Source organism: Bubalus kerabau, chromosome 3 (assembly GCF_029407905.1).
Source record: "Bubalus kerabau isolate K-KA32 ecotype Philippines breed swamp buffalo chromosome 3, PCC_UOA_SB_1v2, whole genome shotgun sequence".
Lineage (NCBI taxonomy): Eukaryota > Metazoa > Chordata > Mammalia > Artiodactyla > Bovidae > Bubalus > Bubalus kerabau.
Genome location: NC_073626.1, coordinates 54,276,176 through 54,299,032, shown reverse-complemented (window position 1 = coordinate 54,299,032; position 22,857 = coordinate 54,276,176). Strand labels below are relative to the sequence as shown.

At 43.6% G+C, this 22,857-nt stretch overlaps 1 protein-coding gene across 1 annotated transcript in view; it reads left to right on the top strand.

Moving 5' to 3' along the window:
- Positions 1–22,857, top strand: part of OCA2 (OCA2 melanosomal transmembrane protein) — a 326,371-nt gene that overhangs the window by 86,654 nt on the left and 216,860 nt on the right. Inside the window, exons 7-13 of the mRNA XM_055571821.1 lie at positions 75–235; positions 2,151–2,233; positions 3,649–3,802; positions 16,378–16,449; positions 17,633–17,698; positions 20,660–20,716; positions 22,132–22,256. Of these exons, the coding sequence (XP_055427796.1) occupies positions 75–235; positions 2,151–2,233; positions 3,649–3,802; positions 16,378–16,449; positions 17,633–17,698; positions 20,660–20,716; positions 22,132–22,256 (718 nt within the window). The remainder of the gene's footprint in view (positions 1–74; positions 236–2,150; positions 2,234–3,648; positions 3,803–16,377; positions 16,450–17,632; positions 17,699–20,659; positions 20,717–22,131; positions 22,257–22,857) is intronic.

Genomic DNA, 22,857 nt, shown 5'->3' with positions numbered 1-22,857 from the left:
GGGAGGGTGGGGGTGAGGGGGTGTAGTCCAGGCCTCTCCCCCTTGTGCTGTAGTTTGCCTTGACATTCTCCCAGCTGTGAACCTCAGCAGCCACGCAGACTCCATGCTGCTCCAGGTGGGCCTGTCAGGGGCCCTGGTGGCTGGCAGCCCCAGTCATCTCGGGAGAGAAGAGCACGTGCTGGTGGAGGTGACCCAGGCCAACACTCCAGGCTCCAGGCGGCGGCGGCCACAGCAGGTTACACCTAAAAGTTACTTGAAAAGAATTGTAAAAAATCATTTTATTTCTTTATAAATTGAATTTCTTCTTGAATGGATTTGATGGGAGCCCTAGGTCAATGACACCATTATTAGGCAAGCCCTTATCTTTTGTCATGGAAATTCTCTTTTCTCTGCTGCTACTGCTGCTAAGTTGCTTCAGTCGTTTCTGACTCCGTGAGACCCCATGGACTGCAGCCTACCAGGCTTCTCCATCCATGAGATTCTCCAGGCAAGAACACTGGAGTGGGTTGCTGTTTCCTTCTCCACTCTTTTCTCTAAGGCCGTTATAAAACTCTCACCATTTCAGTAAAGTCAGGCTTTTGAGGTTTCTTTTTTTTTTTTTCAATTTAGAGTGTTTTTTTGGACAATTCAGAGAAACATTTTTGAAAGTGCAGTTAAATCTGAGCCTTACCTCATGGTACAGAAGATAGTTCAACACCATGGTTCCCTTGAGTTTGTGGACTCTGAGCTAAGACTGTGTCTGCTTTCCCCAAGCTTCTGCTTCTGTACCAATATGACTTTGTGCTCAGCATCTAAGGCAAGGACTTTAGTTCACATCCTGCAAAGGTTAGGAGAGCCAGCAGTCCCAGCCACCATGTCCCAGAGCCCAGACAAGGCCTAGTCTCTCTCTCTCGTCCCCCAAATCCTGGCCTCAGGGACTCCCCTGGATTTTCATGATGACTTCCATATGAAGTCATATCCCTAGTTCACAGATTTTCCCTGTTATAACTAATAGAAGGAAACGCTGCTGGTATACGAGGCTGTGTCATCCAGAATGGAGTATGACTGCAGTAATGGTGGGTACAGCACCCGTCGCATTTTTCTGCCATACAGAGCAGTGTCCCCAGAGCCAGAGTCTCATTATGAAGAAGGCTGCGGTTTCATGGACAATGGCTGATGCAGCACTGATGTTCTAAACTGGTTGCTCTGGCCATGGTCTTAGGACATAAACTTGGCTTCCCTGTATGCATTGCATAGTTCGCTGGCAAGGGTTCCACAGTAAAGATGAGATGGGCACACTTAATCTGCTGATGGTTTCCTCTGTGACCTTGTGTGAGGAGGCTGTGACCTTTTGTAGCCTGCTGACACATCAGTAGTTGCCTACCCTTGGGTCTGTATTGAGCTTCCCGGCTCCAGAAACACAACACAGGAGATTTTTACTGAAGGGTTTTTTTTTTTTTTTTTTTCCCCCTGATACAGTCTTTCCAAACATGAAAGTTTTAAGAGAAGTTGTGATCTCTCATTCAGGCTTTGACCAATTTCAGAGTTCCTGTTTTTGATTTTCTTTTATAATTTGTGGGTGGCAAGACTTTTGTCCTCCCACTGAAATTTCCCCAGAAGCCATAGCCAGGCCTCCCACCTTTGCCCCACCAGCACCTCCATTTCTGCACACATCTGGCCCCTTTCATCTGGCTTTTTCACTCCCGTGCCCTTGACAAGGGCACCTAGGCCTGTGAAACTGGAAGCTCATCCTCAGGCCCTCCTCCCACAGGCTTCTGGGACCTGGGTGTGGAAAGTTTCCTGCTTCCAGTTTGCAAACAGAAAGCCATCTTTCTGGTCAGTTGCCTCAGTGGGTTCAGAAGACTGTCTCCAGTAACGTGAAGTGATTTCCTTTTTTCTTAATAGGTTTTATTTACTTCTGTATTTTTGTGTCTTTGTACATGAATTCTGTATTTGTATTTCCGTATTCTTTTTCTTAAACACAGCCCTCCAAATTATGGATGTTTCCAGCTGCACATCACCTGGCTGTCTCTAACATCTCTGTGTGAAAGGGACTTGTGTTCTTTTCTTTCTTCTTATTCTAGACAAGCACCTACCCTGAACATTGCTGGACCCCAGCTGATGGCCCAGACTCAAAGCCTTACCAGGATTTCATGCTTTGACTTTTGCAGGTCACTCAAAACTGGACGATATTTTTAAATCCAAGCAGAAGTGAGCACGTGGTGGTGAGCAGGACCTTTGAGGTTCTTAGCAGGTAGGTCTTGGTGACTGAAGTCTCAGGGAAGCTCCTCTGGGACATGTTCCCTAAAGAAGTGTGACCCTTGGGACTCCAGTTATGAATAGCTAGCAAGTTATGGGCTTGGAATTGCTCCTTTTGTGTAGCCAGTGAGCATGAGTCTGTGGTGGGCGTCAAAACCAAAGGTGTCAGGAAGTAAGATTGCAGAACCCATTTTGAAGCAAGTATGTTTTACAGCTGATACTTTAAATTCATTAATATCATGAAGCTATGCAATGGGGAATTCTAGTATATCTTAGAATTCTTTTTTCTGTAACGCCACTCCATGTTAAGTCTGTACTTTTGGTTACTATATTGCAGCTAGGCCTGCTGTAATAAATACCACAGACAGGTGGCTTAAACAGTAGACATCTATTTCCTCAAGCTGTCAGCAGGGTATGTTTCTCCTGAGGCCCCTCTCCTTGGTGTGTAGATGCTATTTTCTCCCTGTGTACTCACATGGTCATCCCTCTGCATCTCTGTGCGCCAAATTCCTTTTCTTACAAGGACACCAGTCATGTTGGTGTCACTGTTTTTCACTTAATCACCTTTGTGAAGACCTTATCCCCAAATACAGTCACATCCTGAAGTATGGAGAACTAGGATGTCCAGATATGAATTTTGAGGGGACATAATTCAGCTCAGAGCAGTTACTGAAATTTTAGAGTCTTTATTTTCACCAGGCCACATACTATTGATCTTCATGCTTCTTGTTCCTGGTGTTTTCCCACCATTAGTGACAACCTGACTACCTGTTTTCAGGTTGCACATGACCCTTTTCCAGATTTCTCACATGCGAGAATTGTTGGATTTGCTATTTGTTAGCATGGGCTTCTCAGGTGGTACTAGTGGTAAAGAACCCATCTGCCAATACCAGAGTCATAAGAGACACAGGTTCGACCCCTGGGTCAGGAAGATCCCCTGGAGGAAGGCATGGCAACCCACTCCAGTATTCTTGCCTGGAAAATCCCATGGACATAGAAGCCTGGGTTGCATAGAGTCAGACACGACTGAAGTGACTTAGCATGTGCACAAAGCAATCAGATGTGTGGTGAGGAGGAAGATGGAAGATTAAACGGGTTAAACCACTGTGAACATCCTTGCTCCTGTTCATTGCTGGACTGGTGGCACTGTTATGAGGCAGGCAATGCCTGATGGAGGCTGAGGAGCTATGTCAGAGGGGCCTGGCTATGGGGAGGCTGTGCATATATTCATGTGGCTTGCCTGTGCTCAGGGCTCCTCATCTGGCAGGTTAGGCACTCTGAGATAGGTTCAGGCTCTGGTTATAGCCATGGGCGACTGGTGTTGGGAAGAAAGCTGAGGGAGCAAGTGCTGATGGTTGATGTCAGGTCTGTTTCCTTAACCAGTGGTAAGATATTTGCTTCATTCTTCAGAGAGCCTGTTTCCATCAGCATCCGCGCCTCCCTCCAGCAGACCCAGATTGTTCCTCTTCTGATGACTCATCAGTACCTCCGCGCAAGTGTTGAAGCACAAGTGACCATTGCTGCGGTCATCCTCGCTGGGGTCTACGTGCTAATTATATTTGAGGTAACTTGCATGCCTGCTCTCCTGGGTTTATCTGTGCCCACAGGTAAGTGTATTTTAACATGTTGGGTGCTAGGGATGGGCTAAGTCTTGCATTTTAATTGAATTGAAATAGTGTCTTTCCTAAAAAGTAACATTCCCCTCATTCTAGGTAGAAAATTGCTCTGTACTGGAAAATTTGCTGAATCTTGGCAGTTGCCATATGCAAGATGAGTTTTGCCAGGCACTAGAAAAAGTTCATTGAGAAAACTGAATGTGCACATGATTTTCTCACCCTCGATTTGCTGCTCACACAGAATGCCCCTGAAGAGACAAGTGTTGAAACTTTCTGAGAATCAGGGTCTTTGTCTGTAAAATGGGCATGTTAAAATACCCCCTATCCGCTTCATAGGATTGTGTGCATGATGAAGACTTTGGAGACCTTGGGCTATGTGTGGGGAAGGATTATTATCTGTTATGTTTATCAACTCAGCTAATGAGCCCAATGATTTCATGTCCCATCAATTCAGTGTTTCTGGGAAATTTTAAGTGTGGCTATACCTTCAATAGCATGAAACAAAGTACAGACACTGCCTGACTGGGCAGGTCCATTGTTGTTTTAGTTGTGAAACCAGATTTACAGCAACACACAGATGGGACTTTTGGTTCCACTGGGCTGAGCCTGGAGGATCAGGAGGTGAAGGTGAAGGTAAAGGGGTGTGTCTTCTCAAAATATGAAAAGTGCCCTGGAGCTTCATGGAGGTAATCTGAGGGGGGAGTGGCCAGGAAAATTCCTGAAATTCCCTGAGGCTGTCTGATCTGTCTGTGAGGAATGCTGACTTCAGCAGGTTGAGCCCCTAGTTGTCCAACAAGGTCCATCCATGGGTTTAGTTGCTCTGTCTCATTTATTCTGGGGCAGCTCTATTCTGTCCTCCCCCCCGTCCTACCCCAATCAATATTATTATTGTTTCAGGGTTCCTATGACCACACACAAAACTCTGTGGTCAGGCAGAGTCTGGAGGAGTCCAGGAGCAAGTTTCTTAGCAGTTTCCTCCTCAAGGAGCCACAGAGAACATATTACTTCCTCCAACGGCATTGTTTAAGGGCAGGCTGCTTGAGACGTAGAGCCCAAGGTTTTTGTTGATGTGATTTTATAATCACAAAATTAATACACAGAAATCCCTTGCATTCCAATACACTAACAATGAAAAATCAAAAAGAGAAATTAAGGAAACAATCCCATTCACCATCACAACAAATAGTATAAAATATCTAAGAATCAGTTCAGTTCAGTTCAGTCACTCGGTCGTGTCCAACTCTTTGCAACCCCATGAATTGCAGCACGCCAGGCCTCCCTGTCCATCTCCAACTCCTGGAGTTCACTCAAACTCATGAATAAACCTACTTAAAGAGACAAAAGATCTGTATGCAAAAAGCTATAAGACACTGATAAAAGAAATCAAAGAACATGGACAGATGAAGAGATACACCATGTTCTTGCATTGGGAGAATCTGTATTGTGAAAATGACAATACTACCCAAAGCAATCTAAAGATTCAATGCAATCACTATCAAATTACCAATGGCATTTTTTCATAGAACTGGAACAAAAAATTTTACAATTTGTATGGAAAAACAAAAGACCCCAAATAGCCAAAGCAACCTTGAGAGAAAAACATGAAACTGGAGAAACCAGCTTTCCTGATTTCAGACTATACTACAAAGCTACAGTCATCAAGACAGTATGGTACTGGCACAAAAACAAAAATATAGACCAATGGAACAAGACAGAAAACCCAGAGATAAACCCATGCACCTATGGGAATCTTATCTTTGGCAATGGAGGCAAGAATATACAATGGAGGAAAGACAATCTCTTCAATAAGTAGCATGTAAAAACTGGACAACTACATGTAAAATCATGAAACTAGAACACTTCCTAACACAGAACACAAAAATAAACTCAAAATTGATTAAAGACTAAAATATAAGGCCAGAAACTATAAAGTTCTTAGAGGAAAACATAGGCAGTACACTCTGACATAAATCACAGCAATGTCCTCCAACACCCACCACCTAGAGTAGTCAAAATAAAAACAAATGGAACCTAATTAAACTTAAAAGCTTTTGCACAGCAAAGGAAACTGTTCAGGTCAGTTCAGTTGTTCAGTCATGTCCAACTCTTTGCGACCCCATGAACTGCAGCATGCCAGGCCTCCCTGTCCATCACCAACTCCTGGAGTCCACCCAGATCCATGTCCATCAAGTTGATGATGCAATCCAACCATCTCATCCTCTGTTGTCCTCTTCTCCTCCTGCCCTCCATCTTTCCCAGCATGAGGGTCTTTTCCAATAAGTCAGCTCATCACATCAGGTGGCCAAAGTATTGGAGTTTCAGCTTCAACATCAGTCATTCCAATGAACACCCAGGACTGATCTCCTTTAGGATGGACTGGTTGGATTATTTACAGGAAACTGTAAACAAGGTGAAAAGACAGCTCTCAGAATGGGAGACAATAATTTCAAATGAAGCAACTGGCCAAGGATTAATCTCCAAAATATATAAGCAGCTCATATAGCTCAATATCAGAAAAACAAGCAACTCAATCAAAAAATTAGCAGAAGGCCTAAACAGATATTTCTCCAAAGAAGACATAGAGATGGCAAATAAACACAGGAAAAGATGCTCAACATCACTCATTATTAGAGAAATGCAAATCAAAACTACAACGAAGTATCACCTCACACCAATCAGAATGGCTATCATCAAAACACCTATGAACAATAAATGCTGGACAGGATGGGAAGAAAAGGGAATCCTCCTGCACCGTTGGTGGGATTGTAAACTGATATAGCCGTTATGGAGAACAGCATGAAGATTCCTTAAAGACTAGGAATAAATCTACCACATGACCCAGCAATCCCACTACCGGGTATGTACCCTGAGAAAACCACAATTCAAAAAGACACATGTACCCCAGTGCTCATTGCAGCACTATTTCCATTAGCCAGGTCATGGAAGCAACCTTGTTGTTCATCAACAGAGAAACGGATAAAGAAGATGTGGTATATTACTCAGCCGAATATAAAGGAACGAATGTGAATCTGTTGTAGTAAGTCAGAAAGAGAAAGACAAATATCATATATTAATGTATATAAATGGGATCTAGAAAAATGATACTGATCAATCTATTTGTAGGGAAGGAATGGAGTTGCAGACGTAGAGAATGGACTTGTGGACAGAGCAGGGGAAGGAGTGGGTGGGATGCATTGAGGAAGTAGCATTGACACATACACACTATCATGTGTTAAATAGACAGCTAGTGGGAAGCTGCTATATATCACAGTGAGCCCAGCCTGGCCCTCCGTAATGACCTAGAATGGTGTGATGGGGGAGAGAAGGGAAGCTCAAGAGGCAGAGGAGATATATATCTGTATCTATATCTATCTATCTATCTATATATATAATGACTAATTTGTGTTATTGTACAGCAGAAGCCAACACAACATTGTAAAGCAATTTTCCTCCAGTTAAAAAAGAAAAGAAAAAAAATAAGAAAATATCACATTAGGCATAACTGTTTCTCCTAACTCTCAAAGAATCCAGATGTGCACAGGTGGTCTCAGCTGTTCCTACCCTCCCTCTCCTGCTACCTTGCCTTTGCAGGTGGCTCTTGTGGTAAAGAACATGCCTGCCAATACAAAAGACATAAGAGATGTGGGTTCAATCCCTGGGTCAGGAAGATCCCTTGGAGGAGGGCATGGCAACCCACTCCAGTATTCTTGCCTGGAGAATCCTATGGGCAGAGGAGCCTGGCAGGCTACAGTCCATGGGGTCTCACAGAGTCAGACACGACTGAGTGACTTAGCACACACAGAAGACAGACAGCACTGTGGGTTAGTCTGGGATCAGAAACACCAACACAGCCTAGCTTGGGTGCCACCCTCAAACCACCCTTCCCTCACAGACACATGGATGCACCCATGCTGAGGTGGTTTGTTTGGTAACATACAGACCCTGCCAAACCATCACAGGTGGGAACACAACAGATGAGTTTAAGAAGAAAGTGGGTGTGCTGGCTCTTATGTGAAGTGCCTTTGATACTCAGACCTCAAAGGCAGTGATGAGACTACCCCCATCACTGACTACCCCAGTGAGGTGGCAGCTGGCCCACCCCTCAGATATGGCCCCTGCCTCTCCTACACACAGAAGGCCCTGGGCAAGAGGAACAGTCACAAGAGCAGTAGGGGTTGGGGGAGAAAGAGCAGAGACCCTTGTTGCCAGGCCCTCCCAAACCACTGGCCAGCAGGTGAACCCTCTTTCATTCCTTATGAAGCTTCTTAGGCAAACTGGACCCCTTGATGAAAGGAGATGGTTCATGGCGACATTCTCAAAGGAGACTCCAGAATAGCAATGGGTGCCAGAAATTCCCTCCAGTGGCAGTGCAGTGAGAAGTGCAGCAGTCGGTGCTCCCCCAAGGTAGGTCCCTAGCTCAGCAAGAGTTATGAGATTCTCTCCAGCTATGTGAGAACCAGGCTCAGCGGGCTCTGGCACCGGAAGGAGAAGGCACCACCCCTCCCTGTAGAGGTATGGCCACCTACTGCTTCCAGCCAGCCTCTCAGCATCTGCACATGAGGTCAACAGGCCTCTGCTCACTGTAATCCATAAGAGACCCAGGCTGCTTCTTACCTGGGCACCACTGAGGCAAGAGGAAGGGGGAGTCTCTCTTCTCATATCCCAACAAGCAGAACACAGTTCACAACCAAATCTGAGTTCAGAAGGAAGGGTGGGCAGTTCACCATGCACAAGGACAAGAATGCATTCACATGGAAGAACAGGCAGGCAAGGTCCACCACTTTCAAAGAGGCCAAAGCACCCTCTTCCTAGGAGATAAGGGAGGGTAGGAAGAGGACCCACCTGGAAGGTAGTACAGCAAGCAGAGCAGTGTTACTACCTCATAGGCAGACAGGACCCAGCCCAGGAAAATTGGAGCTGGCCCAGGTCTTACACCAGGGCACAGAGAGGCAGGGTGTCACCTCAAGGGACAGCCAGTTCATGCCCTACAAACCAAAAAGTTCTCTAAGTTTTGCAGATGAAGAAAGTGAAATGTGGAGAATTTACTTAGCATCAAAAAGCCCATAATCACCCTACTACATCATGGCAGGAAGAAACAATTGGAAAACATGGCCTTCAACTGGACGCACATTGTAAGTGCTAAAATGCCTATGAAACACAGAGTGGTACTGAATTCAAGGCCTGGAACTGTACCACTTGTACACTGTCCTGGGACTTTTTAGAAACACAGGATTCAGAACCGAGGGATGTCTAGGAAACCCACCACCAGTGTTTCTGCTGTCACTGTGGATCAGTTGGCTCCTGCCGTTGCCCTCATGTACTGGGAGGGAAGGGGCTCAAGAAGGCACAGGTACTTCCCTCCATGAGCGGCCCCTCCCTAAACAGGTGCTCCTGCTGCCCAGTGCTCCCCAGTCTAGGAGAATTTATATGAGATGACACAAAGCAAAGGCTCCCAGAGCTCATGTGGGATCCCTAGAGAGCAAGGCACACCTGCAGTGGCATACAGCTTCTTGGGGACAGTGTACAGCAGCCAGCACACCACATGGGCAGAAATGGCAGCTGTGGGAGTTCCACATATCTGCAGATATTTAGGTATCTCATTCTTCTGATAAGTCTCCCTGCCCTTCATTTATCCTTACATTTACCAAAGTAGCCCAAGGAAGAAGATTAGTCAACCATCTCATGTTCTGAACATTTAAATGTAAACTGGGAGATGATGTCAGCATCATGGCAGCATGAGATATCCCTCCTTTTTGTCTCCCTTTTCTGATAGCTAACTAGGCATCCATCCACAAAGAAAAAGTACCTCTGTAGGAGCAGTGAGATTCACAGGACCTAGGAGGAGCCTCTCCTGCCTGTGCATCCAGTAATAAGCAAACATACCCTAGCCTAAGCTGTGAAACCAGCAGAAGCCAGCAATGGCAACCTAATCTCTCTTGGCTGCTATCAGGGAAAACCTAGACAGTGCTGACCTGAGCAGATAGATACCCAGGAACAGCAGAGAGTTTGTAGAAGCCCAGCCTTTCTGAGAGGAAATTACAGCATGTCAGTGAAGGAAAACAGTACAAGTTAGGACACACTGGAGAGGGTAATAGGACCTTGGTCAGCACTGCCCCTCTCCTAAGGCCACATTCCATTGGGCTGAACTAACTGATAGGGAGTAAGTGCTTGGCTTCCCCAGCTGTGCAGGATGCAGGAAGAGAACCAACTTCTCTCTGCCGGAACCCGAGTACTCAGGCAGGGCATCCATGCTTGCAGGGAGGGAGGTCAGGAAAGAGTCAAGTGAAACTATCAAAGGACATTAAAGGAATACATTTCCTGCTGACTGCACTCAGCACTTCAGCAGGAAATCTGATTATTGACCTGGAGAAGGTCATCCTAGGATCCCCCCAAGGCCTGCAGGCATCCCTAATGCCAACCTCTCCCTGTCTCCCCCCACTGCCTTTGTAGTGGCTCCTAGTACATGCTCTCTGTGTGGTGGTGAGAGCACTGTTGGTCAACAGTAGATGGAGTGCTGCCAGAAAACAGACCGGCTGTGGGCAAAGGAGAACTGGAGCTATAGCACCGCCTACTGCCAACAAAAGGGGCTTTTCCAGCAGCCAGCCTGGTGAGCTGCAGAGCTGGAGAACACATAAAAGCATACACATTCTGTCACAAGAAGGAGCAAGAAGAGTGCAGCAGGTGTGTCCACAGGAGATCAGAGAAAGTATCAGGCGTAACAGAACAAACAAACAATATATCCCATCTGAATACAACTAATAAAGATTTGAGGAGATGTCTGTTACTTTGCTGACAAAAGTCCATGTAGTTAAAGCTATAGTTTTTCCAGTAGTCATGTATAAATGTGAGAACTGGACCATAAAGAGGGCTGAATGCCGAAGAATTGATGCTTTTGAACTGTGGTGTCAGAGAAGACTCTTGAGAGTCCCTTGGACTGCAAGGAGATCTAACCAGTCCATCCTAAAGGAAATCAGTCCTGAATATTCATTGAAAGGACAGATGCTAAAGCTGAAACTCCAATACTTTGGCCACCTGATGCAAAGAACTGACTCATTGGAAAAGACCCTGATGCTGGGAAAGATCGAAGGCAGGAGGAGAAGGGGACAACAAAGGATGAGATGGTTGGATGGCATCACTGATTCGATGGACATGAATTTGAGCAAGCTCTGGGAGTTGGTGATGGACAGGGAAGCCTGGCGTGCTGCATTCCACGGGGTCACAAAGAGTTGGACATGACTGAGCGACTGAACTGACTGACTGACTGACTGCTACTTCAAATGAGAAAGCATCAGTGTAAAGCTACAAGGAATATGAAAAATCAAGGAAATATATCATCACCAAAGATAATAGCAGTCATTTAATAAGTTAACTCAAAGGCACAGAATGTTGCTATCTAGCTGATAAAGTATCAAAAGTAGCTATACCAATGCAGAGAACAAAGTACTGGTTACCTGCAGGGAGGAGGTGGAGGCAAAATATAAGGGTGGGAGAGTGGGAAGTACAAAGTATTGGATGTTAAGATAGGCTACAAGAATGTATTGTACAATATGAGGACTATTGCCAACATTTTGTAATAACTATAAATGGAGTGTAACTTTTAAAATTGTAAAGTAATTAGCCTCCAATTAAAATAAATTCATTAATTAAAAATAGTTATACTGAGGATACTCAATGAGCTACAAGGAAAGAGAAAAAGATAATTCAGTGAAATCAGGAAAACAACACATGAATAAAATGAGGAAATTAACAAATGAATAGAAATCATGAAACAGAAACAAACAGAAATTCTGGAGCTAAAGAACTCAGTGAGGAAGATGGAAAATGCAATAGAACATCAACAGCAGAGCAGACCAAACGGAAGATAAAATAATAAGTGATCATGAGGAAAGGAATTTTGAATAACTCAATCAGAGGAGACCAAAGAAGAAAATGAAAAAGAGCAAAGAAAACCTTCATTGTCTGTCAGATGTTCATGTAGGATAACTGGATTCCAGAAGGAGACAAGTGAGAGAAGGGGGAAGAAAGTTAATTTAAAGAAGTAATCGATGAGCTTCCAGTTCAGAATGGCAGAGTAGAAGGGTGGGCACTCATCTCCTCCTGCAAGAGCACCAAATCACAACTAGCTGTTGAATAACCATCCACAGAAGGGCACTGGAACCTACCAAAGAAAAAAAAAAGATGCCCACATCCAAAAACAAAGAAGAAACTGCAGCAAGACAGTAAGAGGGGCACAGTCACAGTAAAATCAAATCCCATACCTGCTGGATGCATGACCCACAAACTGGAGAACAGTAATACCAAAGAGCTTCTCCCACTGTTGTGAAGGTTCTGAACCCCACGTCAGGCTTTCCAGCTTGGGGATCTGACAAAGGGACTGGGAATTCCCAAGGAATTTACCTTGAAGGCCAGCGGGATTTGATTACAAGACTTCCACAGGACTGGGGGAACCAGAGATTCTGGTCTTGGAGGGCACAAACAAAACCTTGTGCACATCAAGACTCAGAGGAAAGGAGCAGTGATGCCACAGGTGACTGAACCAAAACGACCTGCTAGATTTGGAGGGCCTCCTGTGGAGGCGTGGGTCAGAAGGGGCTCACCACAGTGATGGGGGTATTGGCAGTGGCAGTCTGGGAAGGTCCCCCTAAGGTCTAATGGTGACCCTCTTGGAGGTCACCATTAACTGGACCATAGGGCCCATTGACTTGAGGGCTGGGTCTTCTCAAGTCAAAAAACTACCAGGGAGGGAGGGCAACCCCACCCATCAGCAGATAACTGGATTAAAGCTTTACTGAGCAAGGCCCTGCCCACCAGAGCAAGACCCAGTTTTTCCCACCACAAGTCCCTTCCATCAGGAAGTTTACACAAGTCTCTTAGCCTCCTCCATCATGGGGCAGACAAAAGAAGCAAGAATTACAGTCTTACAGTGACTAAAACTAAAACCACATTACAGAAAGGTAATTAACAAGAAAAAAGCAGAAGGTTATGTCCCAGATGAAGATCAAGATGAAACCCCAAACAACTAAATGAAGTGGAGATTGCAACCTTCCAGAAAAAGAATTCAGAATAATGATAGTGAAGATGATTCAGGACCCTGGGGGTGGGGGCGGGGGAAAATGGAGGCAAAGATTGAGAAGATGCAAAAAATGTTTACCAAAGACCTAGAAGAACTAAAGAACAAACAAACAAACATAAATAATACACTAGAAGCGGGGATCAAGACCATTCCCATGGAAAAGAAATGCAAAAAAGCAAAATGGCTGTCTGAGGAGGGCTTACAAATAGCTGTGAAAAGAAGAGAAGCAAAAAGCAAAGGAGAAAAGGAAAGATATTCCCATTTGAATGCAGAGTTCCAAAGAATAGCAAGAAGAGATAAGAAAGCCTTCCTCAGTGATCAATGCAAAGACATAGAGGAAAACAACAGAATGGGAAAGACTAGAGATCTCTTCAAGAAAATTAGAGATACCAAGGGAACATTTCATACAAAGATGGGCTCAATAAAGGACAGAAATGGTATGGACCTAACAGAAGCAGAAGATACTAAGAAAAGGTGGCAATAATACACAGAAGAACTGTACAAAGAAGAGCTTCATGACCCAGGTAATCACGATGGTGTGATCACTGACCTAGAGCCAGACATCCTGGAATGTGAAGTCAAGTGGGCCTTAGAAAGCATCACTATGAACAAAGCTAGTGGAGGTGATGGAATTCCAGTGGAGCTATTTCAAATCCTGGAAGATGATGCTGTGAAAGTGCTGCACTCAATATGCCAGCAAATTTGGAAAACTCAGCAGTGGCCACAGGACTGGAAAAGGTCAGTTTTCACTCCAATCCCAAAGAAAGGCAATGCCAAAGAATGTTCAAACTACCGCACAATTGCACTCATCTCACACGCTAGTAAAGTAATGCTCAAAATTCTCCAAGCCAGGCTTCAGCAATACATGAACCGTGAACTTCCAGATGTTCAAGCTGGTTTTAGAAAAGGCAGAGGACCCAGAGATCAAATTTCCAGCATTGGCTGTATCATCGAAAAAGCAAAAGAGTTCCAGAAAAACATCTATTTCTGCTTTATTGACTATGCCAAAGCCTTTGACTGTGTGGATCACAATAAACTGTGGAAAATTCTGAAAGAGAAGGGAATACCAGACCACCTAACCTGCCTCCTGAGAAATCTTTATGCAGGTTCGGAAGCAACAGTTAGAACTGGACATGGAACAACAGACTGGTTCCAAATAGGAAAAGGACTATGTCAAGGCTGTATATTGTCACTCTGCTTATTTAACTTATATGCAGAGTACATCATGAGAAACATGGGATTGGAGGAAGCACAAGCTGGAATCAAGATTGCCCGGAGAAATATCAATAACCTCAGATATGCAGATGATACCACCCTTATGGCAGAAAGTGAAGAGGAACTAAAAAGACTCTTGATGAAAGTGAAAGAGGAGAGTGAAAATGTTGGCTTAAAGCTCAAAATTCAGAAAACTAAGATCATGGCATCTGGTCCCATCACTTCATGGGAAATAGACGGGGAAACAGTGGAAACAGTGTCAGACTTTATTTTTTTGGGCTCCAAAATCACTGCAGATGGTGACTGCAGCCATGAAATTAAAAGACACTTACTCCTTGGAAGGAAAGTTATGACCAACCTAGATAGCGTATTGAAAAGCAGAGACATTACTTTGCCAACAAAGGTCCATCTAGTCAGGCTATGGTTTTTCCAGTGGTCATGTATAGATATGAGAGTTGGACTGTGAAGAAAGCTGAGTGCCGAAGAATTGATGCTTTTGAACTGTGGTGTTTTAGAAGACTCTTGAGAGTCCCTTGCACTGCAAGGAGGTCCAACTAGTCCATCCTAAAGGAGATCAGTCCTGGGTGTTTATTGGAAGGATTGATGCTAAAGCTGAAACTCCAATACTTTGGCCACCTGATACGAAGAGCTGACTCATTGGAAAAGACCCTGATGCTGGGAGGGATTGGGGGAGGAGGAGAAGGGGGCGACAGAGGATGAGATGGCTGGATGGCATCACCGACTCAATGGATATGAGTTTGAGTAAACTCCGGGAGTTGGTGATGGACAGGGAAGCCTGGTATGCTGCAATTCATGGAGTCGCAAAGAGTTGGACATGACTGAGCGACTGAACAACTGAGAAGCAATCAGTAGCAGAATAACTGAGGCAGAATGGATAAATGACCTGGAGGACAGAATGGTAGAAATCACAGGCACAGAGCAGAATATAGAAAAAAGAATGAAAAGAAATGAAGACAGCCTAAGAGACCTCTGAGACAACACTAAATGCACCAACATTTGCATTATAGGGGTCCCAGAAGGAGAAGAGAGAGAGAGAAAGGACCTGAGAAAATATTTGAAGAGATAAGACCTGAAAAATTCCCAAACATGAGATAGGAAATAGTCAACCAAGTCCAGGAATCACAGAGAATCCCAGGCAGGATAAACCCAAGGAAGAACACACTGAGACACACAGCAATCAAACTGACAAAAATTAAAGACAGAAATAAAATATTAAAAGCAACAAGAGAAAAACAAGTAACATACAAAGGAACTCCCATCAAGGTATTAGCTGATCAATGGCAACCCACTCCAGTACTCTTGCCTGGAAAATCCCATGGACAGAGGAGCCTGGTAGGCTACAGTCCATGGGGTTGCAAAGAGTCGGACACGATTGAGGGACTTCACTTGCACTTTTCACTTTCATGCATTGGAGAAGGAAATGGCAACCCACTCCAGTGTTCTTGCCTGGAGAATCCCAGGGATGGCGGGCTGCCATCTATGTGGTCTCACAGAGTCAGACTTGACTGAAGTGACTTAGCAGCAGCAGCAACACAAATTCTACAAGCCAGATATATTTAAAATTATGAAAAGGAAGAGCCTACAACCAAGAATACTCTACCCAGCAAGTCTCTCCTTCAGACCTGATGGAGAAATCAAAAGCTTTCCAGATAAGCAAAAGTTAAGAGAATTCAACACCATCAAACCAGCTTTACAACAAATACTAAAGGAACTTCTCTAGGCAGGAAACACAAGAAAAGGAATAAGACCTGCCAACAGAAAATAAACCCAAAACAAGTAAAAAAATTTTAATAGCATCATACATATAGATAATCACCTTAAATCACCTTTCTTTAGAAAGAAGACTGGTGACAGTTGTGTGTGCCTCTAGGGCATCCAGACTTTGAAAGCCATGATTTATCGATTGTCCTAAATTCCCCGGTGGCTCAGCTTGTAAAGAATCTGCCTGTAATGTGGGAGATCTGGGTTTGATCTCTGGGTTGGGAAAATCCCCTGGAGAAGGGCATGGCTACCACTCCACTATTCTAGCCAGGAGAATTCCATGGATTGTGTAGTCCATGGGATCGCAAAGGGTCGGACACAACTTTCACTTTCACTTTCAATAGGTATGGTATAGAATGGCCGATCTTCACAAATACTTATACCAATACAGGCTTCTGTGTGTTTTAAAATCCTGTGGATTAGAGTGTAGTAATGTTCTATGCTTCTTTCCAGATTGTTCACAGAACACTAGCAGCCATGTTGGGGTCCCTTTCAGCATTAGCAGCACTGGCTGTGATTGGTGACGTAAGTTGTAACATTTTGAGTCAAAGGCTTAGCATTTGGTAGAATGTCATCTTCAAAGACAGTCCAATAATTAGGTGTTAGCTGGTCAGTTTTTAATATACTATTTCACATTTCCTGTTAAAGGCATGAACTAATGAACTTTATAGCATTGATGAGCAATTAATATTTGACTTTATCACACACCCCATCCTAGCTGAGGAAAGGCTCATGATGGTCAAGTACTCATCCAGGCCATGCACCTGAGCAATGTTAGATCCAGCCATATGCACTGTCAGCCCTTGGAGACCAGGGGAGGCCATCCTAGCTGGAGCAGAGGGGTGGGAGATAGTGAGGTTGGGGACAGACATCAGGAGGTCCCTGGAAGTGCATGTCTGTGAGGTGATACTGTCCCCTCAGGATCTGAGCATGTTCCATCCTGCAGGGACATTGGAATGAATGTAGAGAAGCAAGAGAGGCCAAATACTCTGGAGATGGAGGCCTGGGGTTGTTTGAGGAGCAGTGCTGAACTGACCAAGGTGGCCACACATGGAACTTGGGATTGGAAAAAAACTCTGTAGAATTTCACAGATTGTTCTGAAAAATGTTTCTAAAGGCCAGTCAGTCAACCAAAGAGTAAAAATAATATGTGATACTTTGTTATTTATTTATTTTTCTCTTTTATGGCTAGAATTGGTATAAACAAACACTAACTCTCAGGGTAAAGTGTCCCAGAATCCTAAAACTTACACATAAACCTCTGTTATTTTGATTAATTGTTAAGGAGTAGTGTAGTAGTAGTTATTTAATATTGGAATTAATTGATGTGTGTCACATGCCTTGTGCTGCAGGAAAATCTCTGGACCACTGTGAAGTCCTTTTCCAACAACCAGGCTCTCCAAGTACCCTCACTTCCCAGTCTGGGCTCCCAGTTCCCCATGATCCTACCTTTCCTTAGGGACAGGGACAGGGCTTAAGAAGTCTGCCTTTCTCATTGACAAGTGCATAGTTTTGATGTTACGATGCTTTGGGTCATGACTGTTTTTCAGTAATGAATAATAGGATTTCAAAGGCAAGTGGATGGTGTGATTTTTGTGATTTTCAACTCTGGCCATGAGTGGGTTTTCTGTAAAGTGCACATGTTTACAGCTTATCACCAGGAGGATGAGGCCCAGGACTAATTGGCTAATTTGTGGTTTGATTGCAGAGACCCAGCCTGACCCATGTGGTGGAGTGGATTGATTTCGAGACTCTGGCCCTGCTGTTTGGCATGGTAATGACAGTCCTCCCAGTGGGACTGGGCCCCAAGTTTGCTATAACCTGGGACTTTGTCTTTTACTGCTGTCACTGCTAATTCTTAAGGACACCGTGCTGCTTGACTGTTAGGGCTTGATTGAGAAGTGTTTGCAGGTCTAGCTAATTTCTCCTGATGAAGAATGGAGTGATTGGTGCTCTGGTTGGTTAGCTGGAAAATTTTAGCCTAAGGCCTCTCTAATAGAGAAATAATCTTGCCATTGAGAAAATTTAGCAGTTTTTTGAGTTACTGTCCTTAAAATATAAAATGATATATCTTAAATAAATAAACCATATAAATTTTTCAGTGATTGAAAAAGTACCTTTAATTATATGGATAAAGGAAGAAAGGAAGAAATTATCCCTAAGTAATAGTTTATTAATTTACCATATTTTCAAGTGACCACCCTACTGCATGCTATGAAGAGTGTCATCAAATCAACCTGTAGGAAGGGAATTTTAAGACACACTAGTGAGTTAGTGTGGAACATGAGTCATAAACAGATTTAATTGGAATAAGGGGAATTTGACAAGGGTCGGCTCATGTGTTCTTGAACAGACCCCACAGAGGCTGGGTGATCTGAAGGAGGACTGTGCTGCTCTAGGCTTCAATGTGATTCAAAGTAACTGTCTCCTTTGTGGATGCAGTGTGGGATTCAGGTTAGTGCTCTGAACTCAGGCTTTATAGAGAAACTAATGTTTGTATTGGGTTCTGAAAAGTATATAGAGTTTGGACATATGGAAGGAAAAAGGAAGGCGTACCAGATATCTCATAAATTTTTGTTATAAAAAAAGCTTAAATGATTGGTGTATTAGTTTGCTGGGACCGCCATTATAAAGTACCATAGACTGGGCGACTTAGACAACAGAAATGTATTTCCTCGTAGTTCTGGAGGCTAACGTCCAAGATCAAGATGTGTGCAGTTTTGGTTTCTTCTGAGGCTTATAGATGATCATCCGCTCAAGTCCTCACACATGATTGTCCCTCTGGGCATGTCTGTGTCCTCCTCTCTTCTTCTTATAAGGTCAACAGTCATATTGGATTAGGGCTTCACTTTAATTTAATTATCCTCTTAGTATAGTTATATTGGATTTTAACAATGAATGGCTTAATTTTTTCTCAGTTGGAATCAGTTCAAGAAGGTTCTATATAGAACTTTGGGGTGTGTGTGGTCCAGAGACAGTCTGTATAACCAGACCCCTGTCTCTTTTACCCTGCTTCTTTCCAGTCATCCACCCATGGGACCACTCACCCAGTCCCTGAGTTCCAGTCTCTCTTGGGTGGTTCTGGCAGCAGACATGTGTAACAGTTTCACCACAACAATGGAAGACCACACAGGACCTACCCTGTGTAGGTCACCTACACATGTGGTCATTCATGTGTAGCTTCCATTGGTGTGAAGCATCTCACTCTATAAGTGGCCTCACAGTGGCCATTTGGATAGGATGAACAATGATGGTCATTATAGATGAGGTAGAGATTTATACTGTTTTGTACTGTTTTTGTGAAACACAGTTTTGGGCCCACTATTTTCTAAAGTACTTTAGTTTACATAATTCACAACAACCTTACAAGGGAATAAGACATACAGAAGTAAGGTGAGAAGACCAAAGTACAGAGAATTAAATAAATTTTTTTGCTCAAGGCTCTGTTTGACTGTTTGCAACCCCATGGACAGCAGCATGCCAGGCTTCCCTGTCCACCACCAAATCCCGGAGTTTGCTCAAATTCACGTCCAGTGAGTCGGTGATGCTATCCAACCATCTCATCTGCTGTTGCCCCATTCTCTTCATTCCCTCAATCTTTCCCAGCATCAGGGTCTTTTCCAATGAGTCAGTTCTTCACATCAGGTGGCCAAAGTATTGGAGCTTTAGCTTCAGCATCAGTCCTTCCAATGAATATTCAGGGTTGATTTCCATTAGGATCGATTGGTTTGATCTCCTTGCAGTCCAAGGGATTCTGAAGAGTCTTCTCCAGCACTACAGTTAGAAAGCATGAATTCTTCAGCACTCAGCCTTCTTTATGGTCCAGTTCTCACATCTGTACATGACTACTGGAAAAACTATAGCTTTGACTATACGGACTTTTGTCAGTAAAGTAATGTCTCTGCTTTTTAATATGCTGTCTAGGTTGGTCATAGCTTTTCTTCCAAGGAGCAAGTGTCTTTTAATTTTGTAGTTGAAGTCACTGTCCTCGGTGATTTTGAAGCCCAAGAAAATAAAATCTGCCACTATTTCCACTTTTTCCCTATCTATTTGCCCTGAAGTGATGGGACTGGATGCCATGATCTTAGTTTTTTGGATGTTGTATTTTAAGCCAGTTTTTTTCACTCTCCTCTTTCACTCTCATCAAGAAGCTCTTTAGTTCCTCTTCACTTTCTGCCATTAGAGTGGTGTCATCTGCATTTCTGAGGTTGTTAATATTTCTCCCAGCAGTCTTCATTTCAATGTAACTACACTTATAAAATTTAAGCTAGTTTAAAAAAATAAATAAATGTAATTTAAGTCAGTTTAAAAGTCTTAAAACTTTTAATTGTTGCTTGTGTGAACACCTAGGTGCAAAAGGCCACATTCTATCCTATTTCCTGCGCTGTTTCTAGCTTTGTGACTCTGAGCAAGTCACTTTTCCTCTCTGCCTGACAGTTTCCTGGTCTATAAGTCAGAGTAATTATAACACAGATGTTTACTGTGAAGTTCAGATGGAAGGATAATGTACTTTGGGCACATACTCTTGGACAAATGTAAAGGTGCAAATCCTCTAGTAAGGGAACTTGATTCAGAGAGTTAGTAAGTGGACCACACTCAACAAAAGAGTGAGACGTTTGATGAGGTGGTAGCTTTCATATAGAGGTCAGAGCTCAGATGTGTAAGTGGTCACTGATGTCATTTCAGGATGGTGCTCTGAAACATTCTCTGTCTCCTTTTTCTCTTTTCCTTATAGATGATCTTAGTAGCCATATTTTCAGAAACTGGATTTTTTGATTATTGTGCTGTAAAGGTATGTATGATGTGGCATTTAATAGTTATGTATCAATGGATACTTTTTTCCTACCATTACATATTTAGTGAATAAAACTATGTTTTAAAGCAAATATTTTACAATTCTGTCCTCCTTTTCAAAATCATTGCTGCAAACCTGGGTATAATTGCTATGCTAAGTAAGTTGTCTTTGAGCATCACTTTCAGATTCTCAACAAATAACCAAAGAAGAGGATCAAGGAGACTAGTATTCAAGTTGAATATTTGTGTGATGGTGTTCAACTTGGCAGGTTGAGAGCTATGCACCAAAACTGTTTTGCACTTCAGAGTATCTAAATATTTTAAGTCATCAGTTCTGATTACTCTGCTTTTAGGTGAAATAATTTCAATGATTACTTTATGACATTGAACATATAAGCATTCATTTTTATAAGTGGGACCCTGGGGAATCCTTCACCATTTTCTGACTGGTAGAATTTGTGTTGATCCTATTATCAGAGTTGGGAGGAAAAGGCTAATGCAGACTAGGGCTGGGCTTGAATTTTTTTTTTTTTTTTGAAACGGAAAAGTTCTTTTATTTATTTATTTATTTTTGTTGTCTAGGGAACTTTATTCTTTTTTTTTTTTAACTTTACAATATTTTATTTGTTTTGCCATATATCAACATGAATCCGCCACAGGTATACACATGTTCCCCATCCTGAACCCTCCTCCCTCCCCCCTCCCCGTACCATCCCTCTGGGTCATCCCAGTGCACCAGCCCCAAGCATCCAGCATCGTGCATCAAACCTGGACTGGCGACTCGTTTCATACATGATATTATACATGTTTCAACGCCATTCTCCCAAATCATCCCACCCTCTCCCTCTCCCACAGAGTCCAAAAGACTGTTCTATACATCAGTGTCTCTTCTGCTGTCTCGTATACAGAAAAATTAGTTATTTAAGAAGCCCTTTTCAAACTTTGAAAGATAGAACCATATCGTGATTTTTGCCAATTTTGTGCACTATCTTGCACCTCCCAGGTAGCTATCTTGCCTCTTCCTCCCAATACCTTGGTACTAAAAGCAACCCCTAGATCCCCAAAGATCAGCAGACTCTAGGCTCAGGTGAATCCCAAAGTCACAGCCCAGGCTGTCCAACCAAAAGGAGTGTGTAAAAAGATACAGACATAACAGGTTGTCACCTTATGAGAGACAGACCATCTCAAGGTACTGAAATGAGAATTGGAGGGAAGAAGTGTAGGCCCGCATGGATTTAGAAGTTCAGGTCCAGCCATTACTGCCTCATCTCAGCAGGTTTAGGAATTTGTAGGTCTAAGTTTTAATCCGCCATGTAGTGTTTATTTAGAACCTTAGTTCTTAGAGTCCCTAATGAAAAGTTGCATCTGTTTTCTGGCCCCATTGACCCTAGCTTGTTCTTTATTGCATTCCAGGCATACCAATTGTCCCGAGGAAGAGTGTGGACCATGATCTTCATGCTGTGTCTCGTTGCTGCTGTCCTTTCTGCCTTCCTGGACAATGTCACAACAGTGCTCCTCTTCACTCCCGTGACCATAAGGTATGCAAAGTGGCCTTGTGTGGACATCAGAGCAGCTGATGGGTGTGTGCTGGCTGCCCTCCTCCCACATGATTGGGTCTGACCTTGCCCTCCTCCCACATGATTGGGTCTGACCTGAACATCCGCTGGGACTTGGCTCTGACTGCACAGCTGTGATGGCAGTAGCAGTGGTTGCAGAAATGCCTTCAGGAATCAGGACACACAAACGTTTATGTCCTGTGGGACAGAGCATCAGGGGCCAGGAGTTCTGCTCCATGGGCTCTATGGGGTTCTCAGCCAGAGAGCAGGAGGTGGGGCTATTGTCTTGCTCTGGCAGGATCCTTGTGGGATGATTGGAGGGTTGCATGACCTGGCGTGGCAAGGCCTTGCAAGGTAACTTTGGGAAAGGGAAATTCAGTTTGATTCCATTTTGCTCCTTTTAATTCCACCCATTTCATTTGTGGGACTGATTGCATGGGGCCTCCTGGGGCTTGGGCTTCAGTCTGTGATTGTACAGCCCCTTCCAAGGTCATGGACCTACACTTTTATCTAGACTTTATGTCCTTTATTTTAAAGATGGTTCCTAGCATATCGTGGTCTTCCCCTGCTTAGACTTATCATG